Source organism: Neoarius graeffei, chromosome 18 (assembly GCF_027579695.1).
Source record: "Neoarius graeffei isolate fNeoGra1 chromosome 18, fNeoGra1.pri, whole genome shotgun sequence".
NCBI classification, from domain to species: Eukaryota; Metazoa; Chordata; class Actinopteri; order Siluriformes; family Ariidae; genus Neoarius; species Neoarius graeffei.
The window spans coordinates 29,971,070-29,993,106 of NC_083586.1; the positions used below are offsets into that span (position 1 = coordinate 29,971,070).

Sequence of the window (22,037 nt, forward strand, 5' to 3'; positions counted from 1 at the left end):
CCATGACATGCCTACTATTAGGACAAGTCAGCGAGGGCAGGTTTAAAACCGGACTTATTCCTCTTCAGTTTTACTAATCCTAATGATCCTGATAATTGTGTTTTTTGTTTTTTTTTCCCCACAGTGTGTTAGAATGCCAAGACTTGCCTATCGTTAATGGACAATGCGATCCTTACGCTGCAGTGTCCTTACAGGGGCCATCCAGGTAAACCTGCCACAGTACCAGCACAAACCCCCTCGTGTTTGGTAGTCGCACACACCATTAATGAAAACTGAAAGTTTGTGTCTGTGTCTTGTGAGAGCCATCATGTTCACAAGCGTTAAGCTCAGTGGATGCACCCTCTCATATTTTCTCTCTCCTTCCCTGTGTCTTTCATCTCCAACAGATCGGAAGCCAAAAAGACCAAGGTCAAGCGGAAAACCAACAACCCACAGTATGATGAAGTCTTCTACTTTGAGGTAGAAAAAAAGAACGCAGATGTCTTTCAGGTTCCTCTGAAACTAATTCTGCCCGAGTAAACATTAACCAGTAGAAACCTTCTCTGAACCGTTATTATTACACTTATGTGAAATGGAGCGTGACGTTTCAACCACAGCCCAAGCTTTGATTGAAACTCGTCACGAAGAGGAATTTTATTCGACTTTAAGCTATTTTTATGCCTTGAATCTTTGGATTGACTCTGTAAAATCTGATCACTTGCAGCTTGGATGTCTTTGTCAGCATTGTTTGTCCAATCATATTTCATTCTCTTTGCGATCCTTCAAACGAACGTGAGTCCGAGGCGAACGCTTACAGTTTGTGGTTTTCCGCTTGACAAGTGTCCACACCCTCATGACCTCGTCAAAACGGACATAACGATGTCTTAGCGCACAGTTTACAAACAAGCTGAATGCAGATTGCGAGAAGTGATAAGTTGTGGTTGACTGCTGTGGAAACAAAAAACAGAATGAAAGTGCAAGTATGGGGATCGAAAACGGAAGGAGGACGTGTCCACACCCCTGCACTTGCCTTTGCTTCATGAGCCACTGCTTTCAGAGAAACCTCAGCAGAGTTGTTGGTGTTTAAACTCCCGCGTGAGGGCTTCCGAGTGAAAACGATCACCTCTCAAACTCATCATGATGATCAACTCTCTCCGCTCTACTCCATGTTGTCCGTCCTGGACAGAACTGTCTAATGGCTCCGTTGGCACACTCGCACATACTGGTGGACAAGCGAAGACAACAGCAGGATTGATTCCAATGCCGCAAGATGCACAATCCACTCCATTGATCTCATCCCCCTCACAGTCACGGTCTTTCCCACACAAAGCACACCACACAGACATACCGAACCCTACAGTCCAGAGTTCATCACAGTGCCACATAGCTCACCACCAACTGCAGCACGTGCTGGCTACAACCGAGACTTCCTGCATTTAATTAAAGCGCTACATGACATGAGCTAAACTAATCTAATGGAAGATGCAGCTGCTTGGTTGGATCAGTTGACATGTCTACAGTTTGGGACTGTCATAGGAACTGCAATAGGTTGTATCCAGTCACGTGACTTTTGCTTGCGAGTTTACTTCCAGTGAATGAAGTGCTGGTCAGGCAAACCAATTCCAGACAGTTGATCTGGGTAACGTCATCCAAAAACCCCTGTTCAAAAATTAATATCCCACTCAATCGACTTGCGCCCTACATGTTGCAGCCCATCAGAACCAGAACCAATCTGGCTGCCATTATGCAAAGAGCTCGTGAAACCGTCTCCAACTATTTTCGCAGTTTAGAGGCCAATGCACGGTCAAGATACCTTCGGAAAGTTGCTTTTTGCAATAGATCCTTAGACGTTAACAGCGAAGGAGTTGGAAAATTATCCATCCATTGAGTTCCCCGACATCTCAAACTACCTGACGCTGCAGACATGGTTCTACACGGACAAACAGATGAAAAGCATGGAGGAGTCCAACTGGGTTAAAGATCTGGGGATCAGGATAGATCCTGTATCATTCATGCCCCGGTAAGTCGGCATTTCTGGGCTTTTTGTACGCGTCTTTGCAGTGTCTGCTAGGACTTCTTCTTCTTCCTTGTCCAGCACTGTTGCCAGGTCCATGTGGACCCTACTGATCCACATGTCATATTAATTGCAGCATAGTTTTACACCGGATACCCTTCCTGCCGCAACCCTCCTGTTTCTGGGCTTGGGAAACAACTATTCACACACATTCACACCTATGGGCAATTTAGAGGAGCCAGTTCACCTAACTTGCGTGTCTTTGGACTGTGGGGGAAACCGGAGCACCTGGAGGAAATCCACACAGACACAGGGAGAACATACAAACTCCACACAGAATGTCGGCCACTGAGCTCGAACCTTCTTGCTGTGAGGCGACCGTGCTAACCCCTACACCGCCGTGCCGCCCCGTGATGTTTGCTAAGACGCTACAAGTTTTAGTATCGGGTTACTCTTCTCTTCCTGGTAAATCATTCACAAAGATCCACAGAAAGACCTTTAAAGACCTGGGTATTACACATATTATATGCAAGTTAGTTTACAGTATGGCAACCACGATCAAACAGTAAACAAAAAGGGCTTCCATCTGAGGACTTAAGCGTCTCCGGAACTTCAAAACATCACGAAATAACGGAAAATGGCGAGAAAAGTGACTTGCGAATCCGGACGAAATAAATCCGAGGAATTTTCCAAGCCTTTCACAAAGTGATCACTGCAGTTCTTCAACTCCACTCGCAGCGAAAGGTTCAAGAGCCACCTTTCTCGTCGTCTTTTGGTAAAATCCTTTACTCTTTCACCCGTTATCACTTCACGGGGAATCCAGAAGAAGCTTTTATCAGTTTTTACGGTTTGTTTGATTCGAACAGCCCAAAACAGTGCAAGCGTAGGGTGTTTTAACGACTAGCAAGGCACTCCAGCAATAGTGACAGCAGTGGCGTGCACAGATAGACACGAGGTGGTGCTCAAGCACCTGCCCCTCTGTCCAAAAAAGTGCCCTTTTGAATTTTTTTTTTTACAGTTTACTGAGGCCAATGTCGACATGATCTTTTAGAAAAGCCGCGGCATTAAAAGCGTGTGTGAAAATAATGTCCCGATGTGTGCCCCCTCCGCACACACACCGGACCTCTGTCTCTCTTGCTCTGTCACGTGAACAAGCGTGCAGTGCATTCAATGTGAGGTTGCAGCAGCATAGCGTCCTGGAAGCCACGGCCTTGTCGTAGCGCAGACAACACATCGGGCAGTCAGTCAGCTCTCCCCCGCCCCACCAGCCAGGTAACACATGAATCGAGTGAAAATGTATTGTTTGCCCTCTAAGCCCAAGCTGTAATTATTTTGTCGTGAAGTAGCCCGTCGCATACAGAAACAACTGCACATAAGTATTATATTTTTTGCTAGACCATTTTCAGATTTAGGAAAACAAAAATTTCTTTTTCTATTTTGTTCAACTAGAGATTCCTGGCAAAGTCAAAAAGCCTTGGTGTAATAAATCAACATTAAGTGGTTGTTTTACACCTTTAAAAACTAAAACGGGTCAGTGGCGACCCGAACACAAGAGGAGGGTTAAATCTCAGACTTTTATAATAAGGTGTTCCACATGCGCAAAAAAGTGCCCTTTTTCCCCCCCAGAGCACTTGCCCCCCAAAATGTCTGTGCACGCCACTGAGTGACAGTTTGTGAACAATGACTCAGCTGACCACCACTTCATGTCTTGCATATCAAATGAGGCGCTTATGACGTGACGCAGCCCCCCTATACCATGAAAGGAACTTCTTGTCAATTAGCTATTTGGTAAAGTTTACATATGTGTCAGCATGGCTTTTATTTCTTTTGCAATCATTGGTTTTTGACAGATGATCCCTGGTGTGAGTTATTATAGACTTCCTGACAGCTTAAACCGGTCTGACCTCTCTCATTAACAAGGCATTTGTGCCCCACAGAACTGCTGCTCACTGGATGTGTCTGGTTTTGTGCACCATTCTGTATTAACAAAGGCCAAAGCCACCGAGATCACATTTTTCTCAGTTCTGATGCTTGACGTGAACTGGAAGCTCTTGACCTGTATCTATGTAATTTCGTGCCCTGTTTTCTGGGGGGCGTGTGCTCGTCTCATCTCTCCTACTCCACTCACTCCAGTAATTCTGTAGCGATACTGCAGTTGTGATGATTTTTTTAAAAAAAATTAATAAATAAAATAAAATCTACAGCCCTGTTTGAGAGCTTAGCGAACGAAAGATAAAATCCTCGTCAAGCATAAGCAAGGCAAGTCCTGCATCAGTTTCCTGCACCTGCATGCCCTCATACCTGCACTGGAGTACAAACACTGCATCACTTGGTCTTCATATTGACCTCCGGGATATCGCTGTGCTGCAGCAGCTTGCTAGCTTCAGACGTAACTTTCCAAATCAAGCAGGATTTTATTGTGGAAACCAGTACTCGTGCCAGCTCAGACATTCGTCAGTGGCCAATCTGGAATAACGGCATGCTGAAGCTGAGTGCTTTCCTGTTCTTCTGCCTGTCAACAAGCACTCGGGAGTTAAACATGTTCATCACCTGCCCCACAACATCCTGTGCACATCTGAGCCGATATGCAAATTAGATCTGAGACACAACAAAAGATTGTTGTTACTGTGTCAATCACAGGTTAAAGTAAACACCACATTTCTTTTATACGCATGCTATATGGCTGGTCTTTATATCTGACATTTCATGCAGGTGTACATGGAGATTTGGACAGAAAAAGGTTTTCAGACATCAGCAGCCAGCGCCTTTTAGCCACAATCGCAAACTGTGCTGCTTAGCAGACGAGCGCGGAACAAGAAGAAGTTCACCTGCACTATCACGATGGATCTGAATTCACTCATAGTTTCTCGTAATGTTCTACGTCAACGATCCACGATCGTTTGCCTCTCAGCCACCCATTAGTCATTTGTTATAATTATCTTTCTTTAAAAAAGAAACCGCGCCGAGTGATGACAGCACTGCCTTGGGCTCAGCGAGGGGAAGTTGAACACTTCCCTTGTCTAGGAACTTCAGAACCACACAAACCCTATTTTTAACAGCGACAGACTAAAACGGCATATGCAAATGGACCACAGCATTCAAAGTGATAAACTGATTATTTCTATAATTTAAAAGCATATAAAGGTAGCATACTGCATTACAGCTTGTCGTCATAGTTATCTGCACCACCTCAATGTTTTATATGAAGAATTTTTTTTACAAACCTGTCCTTGCAGATCACCAGACCACTCAACTACACCAAACGGCAGTTCGACGTGGAGGAGGAGGATGTGGATAAATTAGCTCTCAGGTGTGTTGCATATGAGCGTCAATATATGTGCACAGTCAAGTAAGGAATAACACACAACATGCACAGGCATGCTGTTATAGGAAAATAACACATCCATGATGGGGCGATGTGATGTGACGTGATCTGTTTGTTAAAGCCCCAAGATTATGATTTTCTTATAAAAGCACATCCTGGCCCTGTGATGACCTGGTGACTTGTCCAGGGTGTACCCCGCCTTTCGCCCGTAGTCAGCTGGGATAGGCTCCAGCTTGCCTGCGACCCTGTAGAACAGGATAAAGCAGCTAGAGATAATGAGATGAGATTATTATTAAAACCACAGCAATTTGCCAATGATTATTCTTACAACCCTGTTTCTAAAAAAGTTGGGGCGCTGGGTGAAATGTAAATAAAATCACAGAAACCCTATATTTCATTATAACTGGATTGATCTGTTGTAAAAGAGTCCAGGTGCTAAACTGGCCTGCCTGCAGTCCATACCTGTCTCCCACTGAAAACATTTGTTGCATTATGAAGCACAAAATACAACAAAGGAGACCCCGAACTGTCGTTTAGCTGAAATTGTATATCAGGCAAGAATGGGACAACGTTTCACTTTCAAAACTACAGCAAATGATCTCCTCGGTTCCCAAATACAGGACTGTTCAAAAGTTTGGGGTCAATTTGAAATGTCTTTATTTTTGAAAGAAAAGCACTGTTCTTTTCAATGAAGATCACTTTAAACTAATCAGAAATCCACTCTATACATTGCTAATGTGGTAAATGACTATTCTAGCTGCAAATGTCTGGTTTTTGGTGCAATATCTCCATAGGTGTATAGAGGCCCATTTCCAGCAACTCTCACTCCAGTGTTCTAATGGTACAATGTGTTTGCTCATTGCCTCAGAAGGCTAATGGATGATTAGAAAACCCTTGTACAATCATGTTAGCACAGCTGAAAACAGTTGAGCTCTTTAGAGAAGCTATAAAACTGACCTTCCTTTGAGCAGATTGAGTTTCTGGAGCATCACATTTGTGGGGTCGATTAAATGCTCAAAATGGCCAGAAAAATGTCTTGACTAGATTTTCTATTCATTTTACAACTTATGGTGGTAAATAAAAGTGTGACTTTTCATGGAAAACACAAAATTGTCTGGGTGACCCCAAACTTTTGAACGGTAGTGTATTTGCAGCGTTGTTAAAAGTAGAGGTGATGCAACACAGTGGTAAACATGGCCCTGTCCCAAGTTTTTTTGAAAAGTGTTGTTGGCATCAAATTCAAACCGAGCATATATTTTTCAAAAAACAATAAACTTTCTCAATTTCAGTATTTCATATGTTGTCTTTGTACTATTTTCAATAAATTATAGAGTTTCCATGATTTGCAAGCCATCGCGTTCTGTATGTATTTACGTTTTCAACAGCGTCTCGACTTTTTTGGATTAAAACAACATGCCATACTTTTACAGTTATGTTTAATGATGTGAACCGTCCACATAACAAGCCACTTCCTGTTATCGCTTACATTATAACACCTATACACTGTTGTTCACTCACCAGCTTCACGCTGACTCTCTGCTTGACGTTAAGCAGACAAAATTTCTATCTTGTCATGTTACAGAGAAATCACTCTGTCCTGAACACTCTCCAGTGTTAGAAAACTTCAAACTACAGCCTTGCATGTAACTGACTGTTACAAAGCGTTCACACTGGAGACTTCTTCTAAAAATGTTCAACACCTAACAGAAAATGTCACCATATGAATAAATACAGTTAGGTCCTTATATATTTGGACACTGACACAAATTTTGTTTTTTTACCTGTTTACTGAAACATATTCAAGTTATAGTTATATAATGGACATGGACATAAAGTCCAGACTTTCAGCTTTCATTTGAGGGTATCCACATTAAAATTGGATGAAGGGTTTAGGAGTTTCAGCTCCTTAACATGTGCCACCCTGTTTTTAAAGGGACCAAAAGTAATTGGACAATTGACTCAAAGGCTATTTCATGGGCAGGTGTGGGAAATTCCTTCATTATGTCACTCAATTAAGCAGATAAAAGGTCTGGAGTTGATTTGAGGTGTGGTGCTTGCATTTGGAAGATTTTGCTGTGAAGAAAACATGCGGTCGAAGGAGCTCTCCATGCAGGTGAAACAAGCCATCCTTAAGCTGCGAAAACAGAAAAAACCCATCTGAGAAATTGCTACAATATTAGGAGTGGCAAAATCTACGGTTTGGTACATCCTGAGAAAGAAAGAAAGCACTGGTGGACTCATCAATGCAAAAAGACCTGGACAATCACAGAAGACAACAGTGGTGGATGATCACAGAATAATTTCCATGGTGAAGAGAAACCCCTTCACAACAGCCAACCAAGTGAACAACACTCTCCAGGAGGTAGGCGTATCAATATCCAAATCTACCATAAAGAGAAGACTGCATGAAAGTAAATACAGAGGGTTCACTGCACGGTGCAAGACACTCATAAGCCTCAAGAATAAAAAGGCTAGATTGGACTTTGCTAAAAAACATCTAAAAAAGCCAGCACAGTTCTGGAAGAACATTCTTTGGACAGATGAAACCAAGATCAGCCTCTACCAGAATGATGGAAAGAAAAAAGTATGGTGAAGGCGTGGTACAGCTCATGATCCAAAGCATACCACATCATCTGTAAAACACGGCGGAGGCAGTGTGATGGCTTGGGCATGCATGGCTGCCAGTGGCACTGGGTCACTAGTGTTTATTGATGATGTGACACAGGACAGAAGCAGCCGGATGAATTCTGAGGTATTCAGAGACATACTGTGTGCTCAAATCCAGCCAAACTGATTGGTCGGTGTTTCATAATACAGATGGACAATGACCCAAAACATAAAGCCAAAGCAGCCCAGGAGTTTATTAAAGCAAAGAAGTGGAATATTCTTGAATGGCCAAGTCAGTCACCTGATCTCAACCCAATTGAGCATGCATTTCACTTGTTAAAGACTAAACTTCAGACAGAAAGGCCCACAAACAAACAGCAACTGAAAACCGCTGCAGTAAAGGCCTGGCACAGCATTAAAAAGGAGGAAACACAGCGTCTGGTGATGTCCATGAGTTCAAGACTTCAGGCAGTCATTGCCAACAAAGGGTTTTCAACCAAGTATTAGAAATGAACATTTTATTTACAATTATTTGATTTGTCCAATTACTTTTGAGCCCCTGAAATGAAGGGATTGTGTTTAAAAAATGCTTTAGTTCCTCACATTTTTATGCAATCATTTTGTTCAACCCACTGCATTAAAGCTGAAAGTCTGAACTTCAACTGCATCTGAATTGTTTTGTTCAAAATTCATTGTGGTTATGTACAGAACCAAAATTAGAAAAATGTTGCCTCTGTCCAAATATTTATGGACCTAACTGTACATACTTAAAAAAAATCTGTTAATGTAGAGCGTCTAACAAAAATCCTTGTGTAAGTTGTGACTATAGAGCAAGTGCGTTAATATAGAGCTTGCAGCCAGAACCACTGTCAGCACTGCTGTTACAGAAAATTAATCAACACCTTCTGACCAGGCGATTTGAGAAGTCAACAGTGCTGTGGTGAAAGAGTGCATGCCAGGGTTTTTTCATCCTGAATGTGACTCAGTGGCAAACTCTATCCTCTTGGTTTTGTTTTCCAGGGTGGATCTGTGGAACGCCAGTAACCTGAAGTTTGGAGACGAGTTTTTAGGAGGTGTTCGGGTGCCACTGAAGGTTTTGGGCCAGGAGGGCGTTCATGATGCATGGTATTATTAAACCATTTCAACCTACAGTACTGGGTAAAAGTCTCAGGCATGTGTGAAGAAATGCTGAACACCAAAAATGCCTTAAAATAATGAAATGAAATGTTTCAGCATTAAAAAATCCTATAATCAGTAAGCCATAATAAATGAAACAAAGTCAATATTTGGTATGAGACGACCCTTTGCTTTAAAAAAAAAAAACAGTAGTCTCAGGTACAGTGAGTGCAGTTTTATGTGGAAATGAGCTGTAGGTTTGACTGAGCATCTTACAGAACCAGCCACAGTTCTTCTGGACACTTTGTCACACTCGCGTCTTCATTTTGCACCAAAACCCAGCAGCCTTCATTATGTTTTTTCTTTTTTAATCTGAAAAGTAGGCTCTTACATAATTTGCTGCTCAGATATAAACATTACAAGCGTTTTGGGGTTTTTTTTCTGTAACATTTAATTTTGTGCTGGGAAACGAACGCTTGGAACTCTAAAATGATTTTGTACTGACTCGATAATGTAGAAGTCATAAAATGCAAATCTGTAACAAAGTTTGTATGGAAAACAATAGGGTGCCTAAGATTTAAGATAAGAATATAAGATAAGAAGATCTTTATTATCCCACAGTGGGGAGATGAAACACACTTATTGCACCTATCAGTTTGCACTTGTAAATACTGTAAGTGCAGCAAAACTTATAGTCTCATGACTTCAACTTCTTTCATAGGTGTCATTAAGAAAAAGTACAAACTGATACCTGATTTTATTTTTTTCGCGGTCCGGTTTCCATCAAATCCTGTGCTCTGATTGGCTGGCGAGCGGGTCCGTATCCTACGGTACAGACCCCGGTTACGGACCTCTGGCGACTCGCTCGTTCACAACAACAACAAACATAGTAGCATTTTTTGTCAACATTTATCTTTTTTTTTTTTAATAAGATTTATTTAAAAGATTATCAAAAATCTTATAAATGTTTGCCAGCATTTCTCAGGAGAATAGCATTAATTTTACAGCATGGATAGCGATAACGACAGTGTTCACAGCGAAAGCGAGTTTTACTACCCTGAGGAAGAAGAAATAAAAGAAAACATTTCAGGAGAAAGCTAAAAACCTCTAACTGTTGCTAACGCCGAGCAAAAACATGGCTGAATCCTGAATGACTCCTATTTGTATAAATAGGGGACGACATAGGCGGCAAAATGTAATTTTTTTTTCCTGTCATGGAAGTGCACTTGTATACCGAGGAGGAAGCCATTTGCATTACAGCCGTGAATGAGGATTCAAAATGGCAGCTCGGTTCGGTTTTCCCTTTCGGGCGCTCTCGTTTTCTGTTAGAATTTAGTAAAGAAAAAAATAAATATATTATTTACCAGCTTAAGGTCGGTCCATATCGTGAAATACCCTGACCTCGGCCTTGAATACTGGCCTCGGCCCAGAGGCCTCGCTCAGTACTTTCAAGACCTCGGTCACGGTATTTCACCATACGGACCTCCCAGCTGGTAAATAACATACATGTATGTGCCGTGTTTACCTGAAAGAGCTCAGTGTGCATGTATCAGTGATGGATATCTAATACCATGACCAGGCTTGTAGTACTCGAGTCCGACTCGTGCCCTAATTTTAAGCACTCGTGACTCGACTTGGACTTGAGCACCGATGACTCGGACTCATACCTTAACTGCATTCGGACTCATAAATTGGAGACGAGGACTCAGATTTTTTCTTTATTTTTTGTAACGTGCCATAGTAATTTGGCATAAGATATTTATATCGACATTAATTTTTATACTAATTTCGTGCAAGAGTGTCACACCTGTGCGCCTCGGCGCGTGCATCAGATAGACTCTCGGGCGTGCTCCGGACAGCGCACACATGCCAAGCGGACTCTCAAGCGAGTGCTGTAAACGACTCGCACCTGCACAGGATTAAGGCACAATCAGCGTGCCTGTATGAAGACTGTGAAAGCACACATACTTTGCGAAGTATTGAGTTGCGTTGCTGACACGTTACCGAGCCTTATTTCCTTGTTTGGTTTCCTGATCCTTGATTTCCTGTTTCTCGTCTTTTGATTCTGCCGAGTCTACGATAGCCTGTTTGTGCCTCACTCGACCTCGCTGGATCGTTTACCGTCTTCACTTTGCATTAATAAACGCACCTTCTGCACTTACATCCGTCTCCCAACCGTCTCTGACAGAATACTTCACACTCGCTGATAAAGAGAAGCACATTCACCTGTTCATACGGCACGTTCAGGAACAAACTAATGCCTCGGTCACAACCGGCCGTACGTGCTCCTACGGCCGGTCTACGTGCAAAAAACGCAAGAAACGCACGGAGGGCGCGTGTGAAACGCACGGAGGGCGTGCGTGTGACGTGCTGATTTTCGAGCCGTAAACTGGCCGCAGACCGGCCGCAGAGGTTCTTTGTCATGTCAAACAAACTCTACGGGCGCTTACGTTTTTTTCAGGTTGCAAGACAAACTTGCGGCCAACGTTCGTCTTTCTCCACGAACAAAAAAAACGCAGCGATTTGGGAAACACCAAAAATCGCACGGCCAAAAAATCGTACGTCCGGTTGTGACCTAGGCTTAATGTTAATGGTGCTAAAACAGCCACCGACAAACGGTGCAGACGGAGTCTTGGATTTGACTCGGATCAAAATTTTCTTTAATGACTTAGACTTGGGGCGGCACAGTGGTGTAGTGGTTAGCGCTGTCACCTCACAGCAAGAAGGTCCGGGTTCTAGCCCCGTGGCCGTCGAGGGCCTTTCTGTGCGGAGTTTGCATGTTCTCCCCGTGTCCGCGTGGGTTTCCTCTGGGTGCTCCGGTTTCCCCCACAGTCCAAAGACATGCAGGTTAGGTTAACTGGTGACTCTAAATTGACCATAGGTGTGAATGTGAGTGTGAATGGTTGTCTGTGTCTATGTGTCAGCCCTGTGATGACCTGGCGACTTGTCCAGGGTGTACCCCGCCTTTCGCCCGTAGTCAGCTGGGATAGGCTCCAGCTTGCCTGCAACCCTGTAGAACAGGATAAAGCGGCTACAGATAATGAGATGAGATGAGACTTAGACTTGACTTGGAGTTGAACACTGGTGACTCAAGACTGGACTCGGACTCGAGGTTTAGTGACTTGAGTACAGCATTGACCATGAGTATATCTTGGTCCCTCTGGGTCTTTCTGTCTTTTTTTTATTCTCTCTCTCTCTCTCTCAGGTACTTCCTCCAACCGAGGGACAACAGCGGTAAGTCGGTGAAGGCTGACGAACTGGGTTCTTTAAGACTCAACATTGTTTACACAGAGGACCATGTCTTCCCTTCAGAGTGCTATAGTGACCTCACGGACCTCCTGCTGCAGTCTGCTCGGATGGAGGTGAGCGTCGTGACATGTGCTCACTTCTGCACAACAAACTGGATTTGTTTAAAGGTGCTTTAGGTAAAGATTAAATCTCTAACGGTTAAGTGGGTGGATTCAACATTTGAATGATTTTTTTTTGAACTCCTTGAGACCGCCCCCATTCCCGCATGTGTTCACAAAGCTCCAGCTCCATGATCTGATCTATGGTGGTGTGTACAGTAGAGTGTCTGTAAAATGACTCACAGGAAGCACATCCAAACCCAAACAAGCAGCGCTGAGTTTTCAGTGTTGTACATTCCAGTGCACAAAACCGACCAGTTCAATTCATACAGAAAAAATACAGGTTAAGTATCCGGGCTATCCAGAGATCGGCAAAGGCAGTTGAGTCTGCTATAAGAGACTGTGTGCTGATTGGATAGATCAGTGCAGTTTGTTGCATTCTAGGCTTTTAAGGTTTGTATGAAATTTCTGTTCATCGATTAGGAAGCTTTGAACGTTGTCCTCTATGCAGTTGTACTGTACAAACGTGGAGTAGCAAATACTGTAGTATTGGACTGTGTGATTATAATATTGTGATTTTTTTTTTTTTTGCCATGACCTTCACACCTATAACCATATGTTGTGTCATCGTTCCCAAACATAATTATGATTGTAAAGTGTGTGTGCACGCACTGTTGTAGCCTGTCTCAGCGTCAGCAGCCCACATCCTTGGAGAAGTGTGCCGGGAGAAGCAGGAAGCAGCCGTCCCGCTCGTCCGTCTGTTTCTGCAGTACGGCAAAATCGTGCCTTTTGTCAGTGCAATCGCCAATGCAGAGGTTAATCGCACACAGTGAGTTCAAACACACACACACACACACCCTTATTTACTGTCTTTACAGTCATTTTAAAACTTGCTTTATTTCTTAATTAATGTGCTGTTCAATTACGTTTTCGGTTTTATTAACTCGTATTGGCATATTATATTACATTTATCAGCCTTTTCGGTGTTTAGCCATGTCGAATGTAGTTCGTTTGGTCCACGGCAGGCGTCGCTTATCCATGCGATCTTCACGAGACTTGTCCGAGACTTCAAACGTGAAGTGTCAGCGCCGCCATTTTGAAAACCGTTTACCCAGCGGCCGGATCACCATATCATTCCAATTTAGATTAATTTCGAGATTCGCCAGCTTCATCAGTGACGGAGATTATTCCATACGACTTCGAACCAACGTGGAGTAGAGAAGAGTCAGAAAGACGACAGGATAAGGACGATTCCGTCGCACTGGTATTTACGTCATTACTGTCGCACAGTTAAAACGTGCCGGATCAGGCGGCTGGCGGGTTTTCAAAATAATAAACACATGCATGTATTTTTGTGATAAATACATATTATACTGAGCGCATTTCCCACATAATCCTCACTAAGGTTTCGGACAGCGCTACAAAATGGCGTCCACACTATATAGTGAGTAGGGAACGATTTCGGACACAGGGAAAACCTCCGGCTTGATTATGTCAGCATTCGAAAGAGCGCGCGCGCGTGCGGCTTTTGACAACGTTAGCAGATGTCGGTCGCTTTGATTTCCGCTGTACGTTTTACTTCCGTCCTACGACGTCTCGCACAGGTCTCGACGAATCTCGTTTACGGCCGTCGCTTTGACATATGGACTGATATATTACAGAGCATATTTCAAACACTCATAACTTGCTATAGCAGTGACAAAATAGCGATCAAACATGCATTCCGATATTTAATAAAATGAGAAATAGAATTTTGATGATAATAAAAAAAACTTCCTTCAGTTCTCCTTTAAGCGGTGGGATACATTAGGCAGCTGGGACTGTTATTCACTATATGCCAGTATACAGTAATCATAATGGAAAATAATGTAAATCGGTTAATTATTTACCTGCATATTTACCTACAAAGAAGACATGCCGGCTGGATTTCTCTCCATAAACATAAAGTCATAATACGTACGTCTCGCACCACTGACCTGTGACGGGAGCACGCACGCAATGTGTAAAGCAGCAAGCTGGATATTTTGATTACACCGGAGCGAGGTACTGTGAGAAGGCAGTCTTCATGATCACGTCCTATCACCTTGAATTAAACTCTGATTGCATGTTGAGATGTCTAGAGATTCCCACACCTTAGTATTTACAGAGTTGCAAATTGAGTCTTGGGTATTAATAATGTAGTCATTTTTGAGTCTCCTAGCAGTATCTTGCCGTCCTTCAGGGATCCTAACACGATATTTCGGGGCAATTCATTAACATCCAAATGCATCGATGAGACCATGAAGCTGGCAGGGATGCACTATCTACAGGTCACTCTCAAACCCATTATTGATGAGGTGAGCCTCTCTTTCTCTCTTGAAAATATTGTTTTGTTCGGTTTTAACGTTTGTGATTATTATTGTGTGTGTGTGTGTGTGTGTGTGTGTGTGTGTGTGTGTGTGTGTGTGTGTTCTGTGGCATAGATCTGCACGGAGCACAAGCCTTGTGAAATCGACCCTGTTAAGCTAAAGGAATCAGAGAACCTAGAGACCAACAGGGTGAGTCATACGTCTCTCAGTCTGCATGTTTATGAGCCTGTGTGTGGTTTCCTTGTGTGTGTGCATGTGTTTGAGGCTGTACAGTGGGGCAAAAAAGTATTTAGTCAGTCACCAATTGTGCAAGTTCTCCCACTTAAAAAGATGAGAGAGGCCTGTAATTTTCCATCATAGGTACACTTCAACTATGAGAGACAGAATGAGAAAAAAAATCCAGAAAATCACATTGTCTGATTTTTAAAGAATTTATTTGCAAATTATGGTGGAAAATAAGTATTTGGTCAATAACAAAAGTTCATCTCAATACTTTGTTAAATACCCTTTGTTGGCAATGACAGAGGTCAAACGTTTTCTGTAAGTCTTCACAAGGTTTTCACACACTGTTGCTGGTATTTTGGCCCATTCCTCCATGCAGATCTCCTCTAGAGCAGTGATGTTTTGGGGCTGTCGCTGGGCAACACAGACTTTCAACTCCCTCCAAAGATTTTCTATGGGGTTGAGATCTGGAGACTGGCTAGGCCACTCCAGGACCTTGAAATGCTTCTTACGAAGCCACTCCTTCGTTGCCCGGGCGGTGTGTTTGGGATCATTGTCATGCTGAAAGACCCAGCCACGTTTCATCTTCAATGCCCTTGCTGATGGAAGGTTTTCACTCAAAATCTCACGATACATGGCCCCATTCATTCTTTCCTTTACACGGATCAGTCGTCCTGGTCCCTTTGCAGAAAAACAGCCCCAAAGCATGATGTTTCCACCCCCATGCTTCACAGTAGGTATGGTGTTCTTTGGATGCAACTCGGCATTCTTTCTCCTCCAAACACGACAAGTTGAGTTTTTACCAAAAAGTTCTATTTTGGTTTCATCTGACCATATGACATTCTCCCAATCCTCTTCTGGATCATCCAAATGCTCTCTAGCAAACTTCAGACGGGCCTGGACATGTACTGGCTTAAGCAGGGGGACACGTCTGGCACTGCAGGATTTGAGTCCCTGGCGGCGTAGTGTGTTACTGATGGTAGCCTTTGTTACTTTGGTCCCAGCTCTCTGCAGGTCATTCACTAGGTCCCCCCGTGTGGTTCTGAGATTTTTGCTCACCGTTCTTGTGATCATTTTGACCCCACGGGGTGAGATCTTGCGTGGAGCCCCAAATCGAGGGAGATTATCAGTGGTCTTGTATGTCTTCCATTTTCTAATAATTGCTCCCACAGTTGATTTCTTCACACCAAGCTGCTTACCTATTGCAGATTCAGTCTTCCCAGCCTGGTGCAGGTCTACAATTTTGTTTCTGGTGTCCTTTGACAGCTCTTTGGTCTTGGCCATAGTGGAGTTTGGAGTGTGACTGTTTGAGGTTGTGGACAGGTGTCTTTTATACTGATAACGAGTTCAAACAGGTGCCATTAATACAGGTAACGAGTGGAGGACAGAGGAGCCTCTTAAAGAAGAAGTTACAGGTCTGTGAGAGCCAGAAATCTTGCTTGTTTGTAGGTGACCAAATACTTATTTTACCGAGGAATTTACCAATTAATTCATTAAAAATCCTACAATGTGATTTCCTGGATTCTTTCCCCCCCATTCTGTCTCTCATAGTTGAGGTATACCTATGATGAAAATTACAGGCCTCTCTCATCTTTTTAAGTGGGAGAACTTGTACAATTGGTGGCTGACTAAATACTTTTTTGCCCCACTGTATGTGAGTTACAGAGGCATGTGATCCTGGACGCTTGTTTACTTAGCTATGTGAAACCAAGCAATGCAGACAGACAAAACTCTAGACCGGACGTTATGAAAGGCATTTCTAATTTCCAAATGTTTTCACAGTTGTCTGTTTTCATCTACATGATGGCACAAACACGGGCATGCATAATTGTTCCCTAGCAGTGCGCGCGCGCGCGTTCTTTCATCTCCCTTTCTATACCTGTTCTCAGGAGAACCTGCGGCACTACGTGGATCGCATCTTCAACGTCATCACTACCTCTGGCGTCAGATGCCCCACGGTCATGTGCGATATTTTCTTCTCGCTCCGAGAATCTGCCGCCACCCGTTTCCAAGGTAACCACGTACATACGTCACGTGACCTTGAGTTAGCGGCTGAATGCTGCGAAGCACAGACCAGTCTCTTGCTTTCATTAGTGGTGCTAGTGGAATTCAGCGTCACCCTGACCTCAGATCAGTTCTGCTCTTTCTCATACAGTGTGTGTGAGGTTCGTTTTCACTTTACAGAGTTTCAGAAATGAATGATCACTGAGGAGTTTCTGAGTTGTCTGCCCGTTCTTGATCCCTTTGGTCACTCTGCATTCCCTGCCATTTGTATGTCCTCATTTGCTTTCACGTCCTGTTCACTGTCCCTGGTATTTGAAAGAAGTCAGTGACAGATTGGAATTGGAGTTGACACGATGCCTCCTGCTGGACAGTGAGGCACATTGCAGTGACATTCTACACAAACAGGAGAGCGTTAAGATGAAGACTTTTAGGAATTACGTCATTTTTCAGTGTCTGTCTGAGCTATCAAGTGGAGCAGAAGCATGGATGCCTCCATGTTCGTCTTTTGTTCGCAAAAATCTAACAAGCTAAGTGTGATGAGGCGATGTATATTTACCTTCTCATAGATCGATTTAGCGAAGCTTGTATGATAGATCTATATTTGTCTTTAAAGTATAACACATTTAAAAATAAAGAAGGGCTACATTTTATTGTTTACTGTTGGTGCTGTGAGCCGCCATGATGATTTAACATCACATGCTGAACTCCCAAAGTAGGAATTGAGGGGGTGTTTTCTTTGTTTTTTCTGAGTCACAGATTAGAAATTCGTATGCATATTCTCAGGCAGGCAGCTGAAACACACAAAAATCGGACTTATTTCCATTCACGTTCAAGTTACATTTGTGTATCTCAGTTTGACCAATCAAATTAGGGTTTTTTTTTGTACCATTCATTGCACTGCAGATTTTTTTGTCAGTAATTTGTAATAAGAACAGTAGTCAAGTCAGTTTAGTTATAGCACTTTTAACAATAAACATTGTTGCAAAGCAGCTTTACAGAAAAATATAGATTTTAAATTTATGAATTTATAAATGGGGCGGCACGGTGGTGTAGTGGTTAGCGCTGTCGCCTCACAGCAAGAAGGTCCTGGATTCAAGCCCAGCGGCCGACAAGGGCCTTTCTGTGCGGAGTTTGCATGTTCTCCCCGTGTCCGCGTGGGTTTCCTCCGGGTGCTCCGGTTTCCCCCACAGTCCAAAGACATGCAGGTTAGGTTAACTGGTGACTCTAAATTGACCGTAGGTGTGAATGTGAGTGTGAATGGTTGTCTGTGTCTATGTGTCAGCCCTGTGATGACCTGGCGACTTGTCCAGGGTGTACCCCGCCTTTCGCCCGTAGTCAGCTGGGATAGGCTCCAGCTTGCCCGCAACCCTGTAGAACAGGATAAGTGGCTAGAGATAATAGATGGACGGATGGAATTTATAAACGTATCCCTAATGAGCAAGCCTGAGGTGATGGTCGCACCAGAGGAACCATATTCAAAAGGGAGCCATCCTCATTCTGTGTGAAAACGGATTACATGATTATAAATAACTCACTTCTATAAGAGTGTCCTGTATGGTCAAAAAGTGCAGTTGTGTAACCAGGAAATTCATTATAGTTTTGACATGAAGTCTATTTTGTTCAAGTTATCAGTTGTTTACAGATGGAGACTTGAGTGCAAAACTGTTCATGACAACTGCAGTCCTTAAATTATCATGGCAATTGTAGTCCTACCTAAGCCATTGTAGCAAAACTGTTTGAACTAAGTGTCTGGAGCCATCTTCTAAGGTACATTTGGAGCCGTCCTCACAGGAGCGAAGTGATGAGAACTCCAGCCAGAAATAGGGCATCAGGATGGATCAGGGGCTGTGCAGATGGGGCAATCTTCACAGGAGCGAAGTGATGAGAACTCCAGCCAGAAATAGGGCATCAGGATGGATCAGGGGCTGTGCACATGGGGCAATCCTCACAGGAGCGAAGTGATGAGAACTCCAGCCAGAAATAGGGCATCAGGATGGATCAGGGGCTGTGCACATGGGGCAGTCCTCACAGGAGCGAAGTGATGAGAACTCCAGCCAGAAATAGGGCATCAGGATGCATCAGGGACTGTACATATGGGGCAATCTTCACAGGGATGAAATGATGAGAACTCCAGCGAGAAGTAGGGCATTAGGATGGATCAGGGGCTGTACATGTGGGGTCATCCTTACAGGAGCGAAGTGATGAGAACTCCAGCCAGAAGTAGGGCATTAGGATGGATCAGGGGCTGTACATATGGGGCAATCATCACAGGAGCGAAGTAATGAGTACTCCAACCAGAAGTAGGGCATCAGGATGGAGCTGGGGCTCTATATATGGGGCCATCCTCACAGGAGTGAAGTGATGAGAACTCCAGCCAGAAGTAGGGCATCAGGATGGGTCAGGCAGGTCTGGAGAACAGGAGACATCAGCATCACTGGTATCTCAGCAGTGACATGGGTAACTTGACAGAGAGACAGGGAGAAAAAGGTATGCCCATTGTCACCTAATGATTAAAAATGGTATACATTGTGCACTGAGTGCAAGCAGGGACTCTGGCAAGACTAACTATGACAGCATAACTAAAAGGGAGAGCCAGAAGGTAACACAGACGTGAGGGAGCCCTGAGGCATAAAACAGCTAGCCACTAGACCGTCAACAAACCCGAGTGAACGTGTGAGATTGGAGGGGGGTCAGAATCCATACATCCCAGTTCACCAAAACTCTCTATGCCTGAGGTAGCCTGGGAAATCCCATGCTGCTTTGCACAATCGTTCCGATCTGAAAAGACAGCATGGAAACTATGGTCTAAAGGCTCGCCTGAGTTAGGGAGCCAATCAGAGAGTGGGGAGGGGTGGAAAGACGGTGATGCGTACTACTCGACAAACGGAAGCTTGTAGTTTATTTGGGACTGTTTACGGATCACATTTAACATGGCGGCGAGCGATACGAACCAAACTTTCGATCAAGCTTTAGACACTGTTCTGAATAGTTTAGAGTGAAAGTTTGTTTTAAAAAAAGAACAGCGTTTGGCGTTACAGTCTATTTTTGTTTTGCCTTCTCTTTCTCTTTCTTTTTCTTCTTCGCCTCTTCGTCGCTCTAACTACGTCACCGGGTACAACTGCCATGATTGGCCATGGGCTACGTATACGCCAAATGATAGACATTCGCAACGTCCAATAAACGGCCGTTGACAATCGTAAACCACACCTCCCCTACAAGAAATTCAATAGGCAGATTCCAGACCATATTTCACTTGTGATATGGTCTGGTGTTAACCAGACTATGCCTGAGGACCCTCCAGATCTACTCCTTTACCTAATTAAAAGCTATTAACAAAAGGCTTGACAAAACAATTATGTTTTCAGCCCAGACCTGAACCCTGAGACTGTGTTCAAGTCCAGAACACTACTTGAATGTCTGTTCCATAACTATAGGGATTTTGTAAGAGAAGGCTCTACCCCCTGCTGTACTGTAGCTTTCATGATTTGAGGTACCAACAAGTAGCCTGCACCTTTTGATTTAAGTAGACGTGACGGGTCATAAAGGACCAGAAGTTCGTTCAAATACTGTGGCTCGAGACCATTCACTGATTTTATTGGTCAATAGGAATATTTTATAATCGATATAAAATTTAATTGGGAGTCAGTGGAGTGTGGATAAGGTAGGGGTGATGTGGTCATATCTTCTAGTTCTGGTAAGGGTTCTTGCTGCTGCATCCTGGACTAATTGAAGCTTGTTTGTGCACTCTGCTGGAACATCCAGACTGTAAGGCGTTACAATAATCCAACCTAGAGGTGACAAAAGCATGAACTACAGTAGTTTTTCTGCATTGTGTAATGACATTATATTTCTTATCTTAGCAATATATAATACTGGTGTCAATAATCACACCAAGGTCAATAACATTGTTTTCAGTTTTTGTTGCAGTTGTGTGCAATGAATACATTCAGATCCACGACTGGACATTGTACACAATATAGTTCATGAAAAAAAAAAAATCTTGCTACTTTTTTAGGTAATTAGCTATCTAGCTAATGTCCTATAAACAAATGCCTGGGCTGTTACTATAACAGCAAGGAAATATGACTACAGTCCCAAACTGGATTGTCAAGTGTTAAAATCTGGAACTATGTCTGTATGATGATGATGATGATGATGATGGAGAAAAGGAGTGGTGATGTTTATGTTTGTGGATTTTCACAGTGGACCAAGATGTGAGGTACACAGCAGTCAGTAGCTTCATTTTCCTGCGTTTCTTCGCCCCAGCGATCCTATCACCCAACCTTTTTCAACTTAGGCCGCATCATCCAGTGAGTGTTTACTCCCTACTGTACATGCAACATAACATACATCATCATAATGTACATGTGATCTGCCAGGCCTCAACATTAACTTTTGACTCCTTTTGCCCTCCTTTTGCTAGCCATTGTTATTTTGCCAATAACAATGGCTAGCAATACTGCAAAGAGGAATTATAAAACTAAAAACAGGATTCTGTACTGCAGTACTGTCTTATCATTCGGTTTGCCATTGCATTTAGGAGGAAATTAAACAACCTGTCGTCCTCATCTACATCAGCTTCCTGTGCAGCCTCTGTAAATTGTGGGCGCCGTTCACACTGTCCCTCCATCCACCATAGGTGGACTGCCCTCTCTGCATTATATGCATCAAGATCCGGGCCCTGTAGAGCAGGGGTTCTCAACCTTTTCTGCTTCGAGGGCCACCTATTCATACACTACCGTTCAAAAGTTTGGGGTCACTTTGAAATGTCCTTATTTTTGAAAGAAAAGCACTGTTCTTTTCAATGAAGATCACTTTAAACTAATCAGAAATCCACTCTATACATTGCTAATGTGGTAAATGACTATTCTAGCTGCAAATGTGTGGTTTTTGGTGCAATATCTCCATAGGTGTATAGAGGCCCATTTCCAGCAACTCTCACTCCAGTGTTCTAATGGTACAATGTGTTTGCTCATTGCCTCAGAAGGCTAATGGATGATTAGAAAACCCTTGTACAATCATGTTAGCACAGCTGAAAACAGTTGAGCTCTTTAGAGAAGCTATAAAACTGACCT

The 22,037-nt window shown here is 43.3% G+C and overlaps 1 protein-coding gene across 1 annotated transcript in view; it reads left to right on the forward strand.

Moving 5' to 3' along the window:
• Positions 1 to 22,037, forward strand: part of rasa3 (RAS p21 protein activator 3) — a 180,992-nt gene that overhangs the window by 120,191 nt on the left and 38,764 nt on the right. The window contains exons 6-15 of the mRNA XM_060898657.1: positions 125 to 205; positions 387 to 459; positions 5,230 to 5,303; positions 8,946 to 9,050; positions 12,247 to 12,403; positions 13,069 to 13,217; positions 14,610 to 14,724; positions 14,851 to 14,925; positions 16,848 to 16,971; positions 21,166 to 21,272. Coding sequence (XP_060754640.1) covers positions 125 to 205; positions 387 to 459; positions 5,230 to 5,303; positions 8,946 to 9,050; positions 12,247 to 12,403; positions 13,069 to 13,217; positions 14,610 to 14,724; positions 14,851 to 14,925; positions 16,848 to 16,971; positions 21,166 to 21,272 — 1,060 coding nt within the window. The remainder of the gene's footprint in view (positions 1 to 124; positions 206 to 386; positions 460 to 5,229; positions 5,304 to 8,945; positions 9,051 to 12,246; positions 12,404 to 13,068; positions 13,218 to 14,609; positions 14,725 to 14,850; positions 14,926 to 16,847; positions 16,972 to 21,165; positions 21,273 to 22,037) is intronic.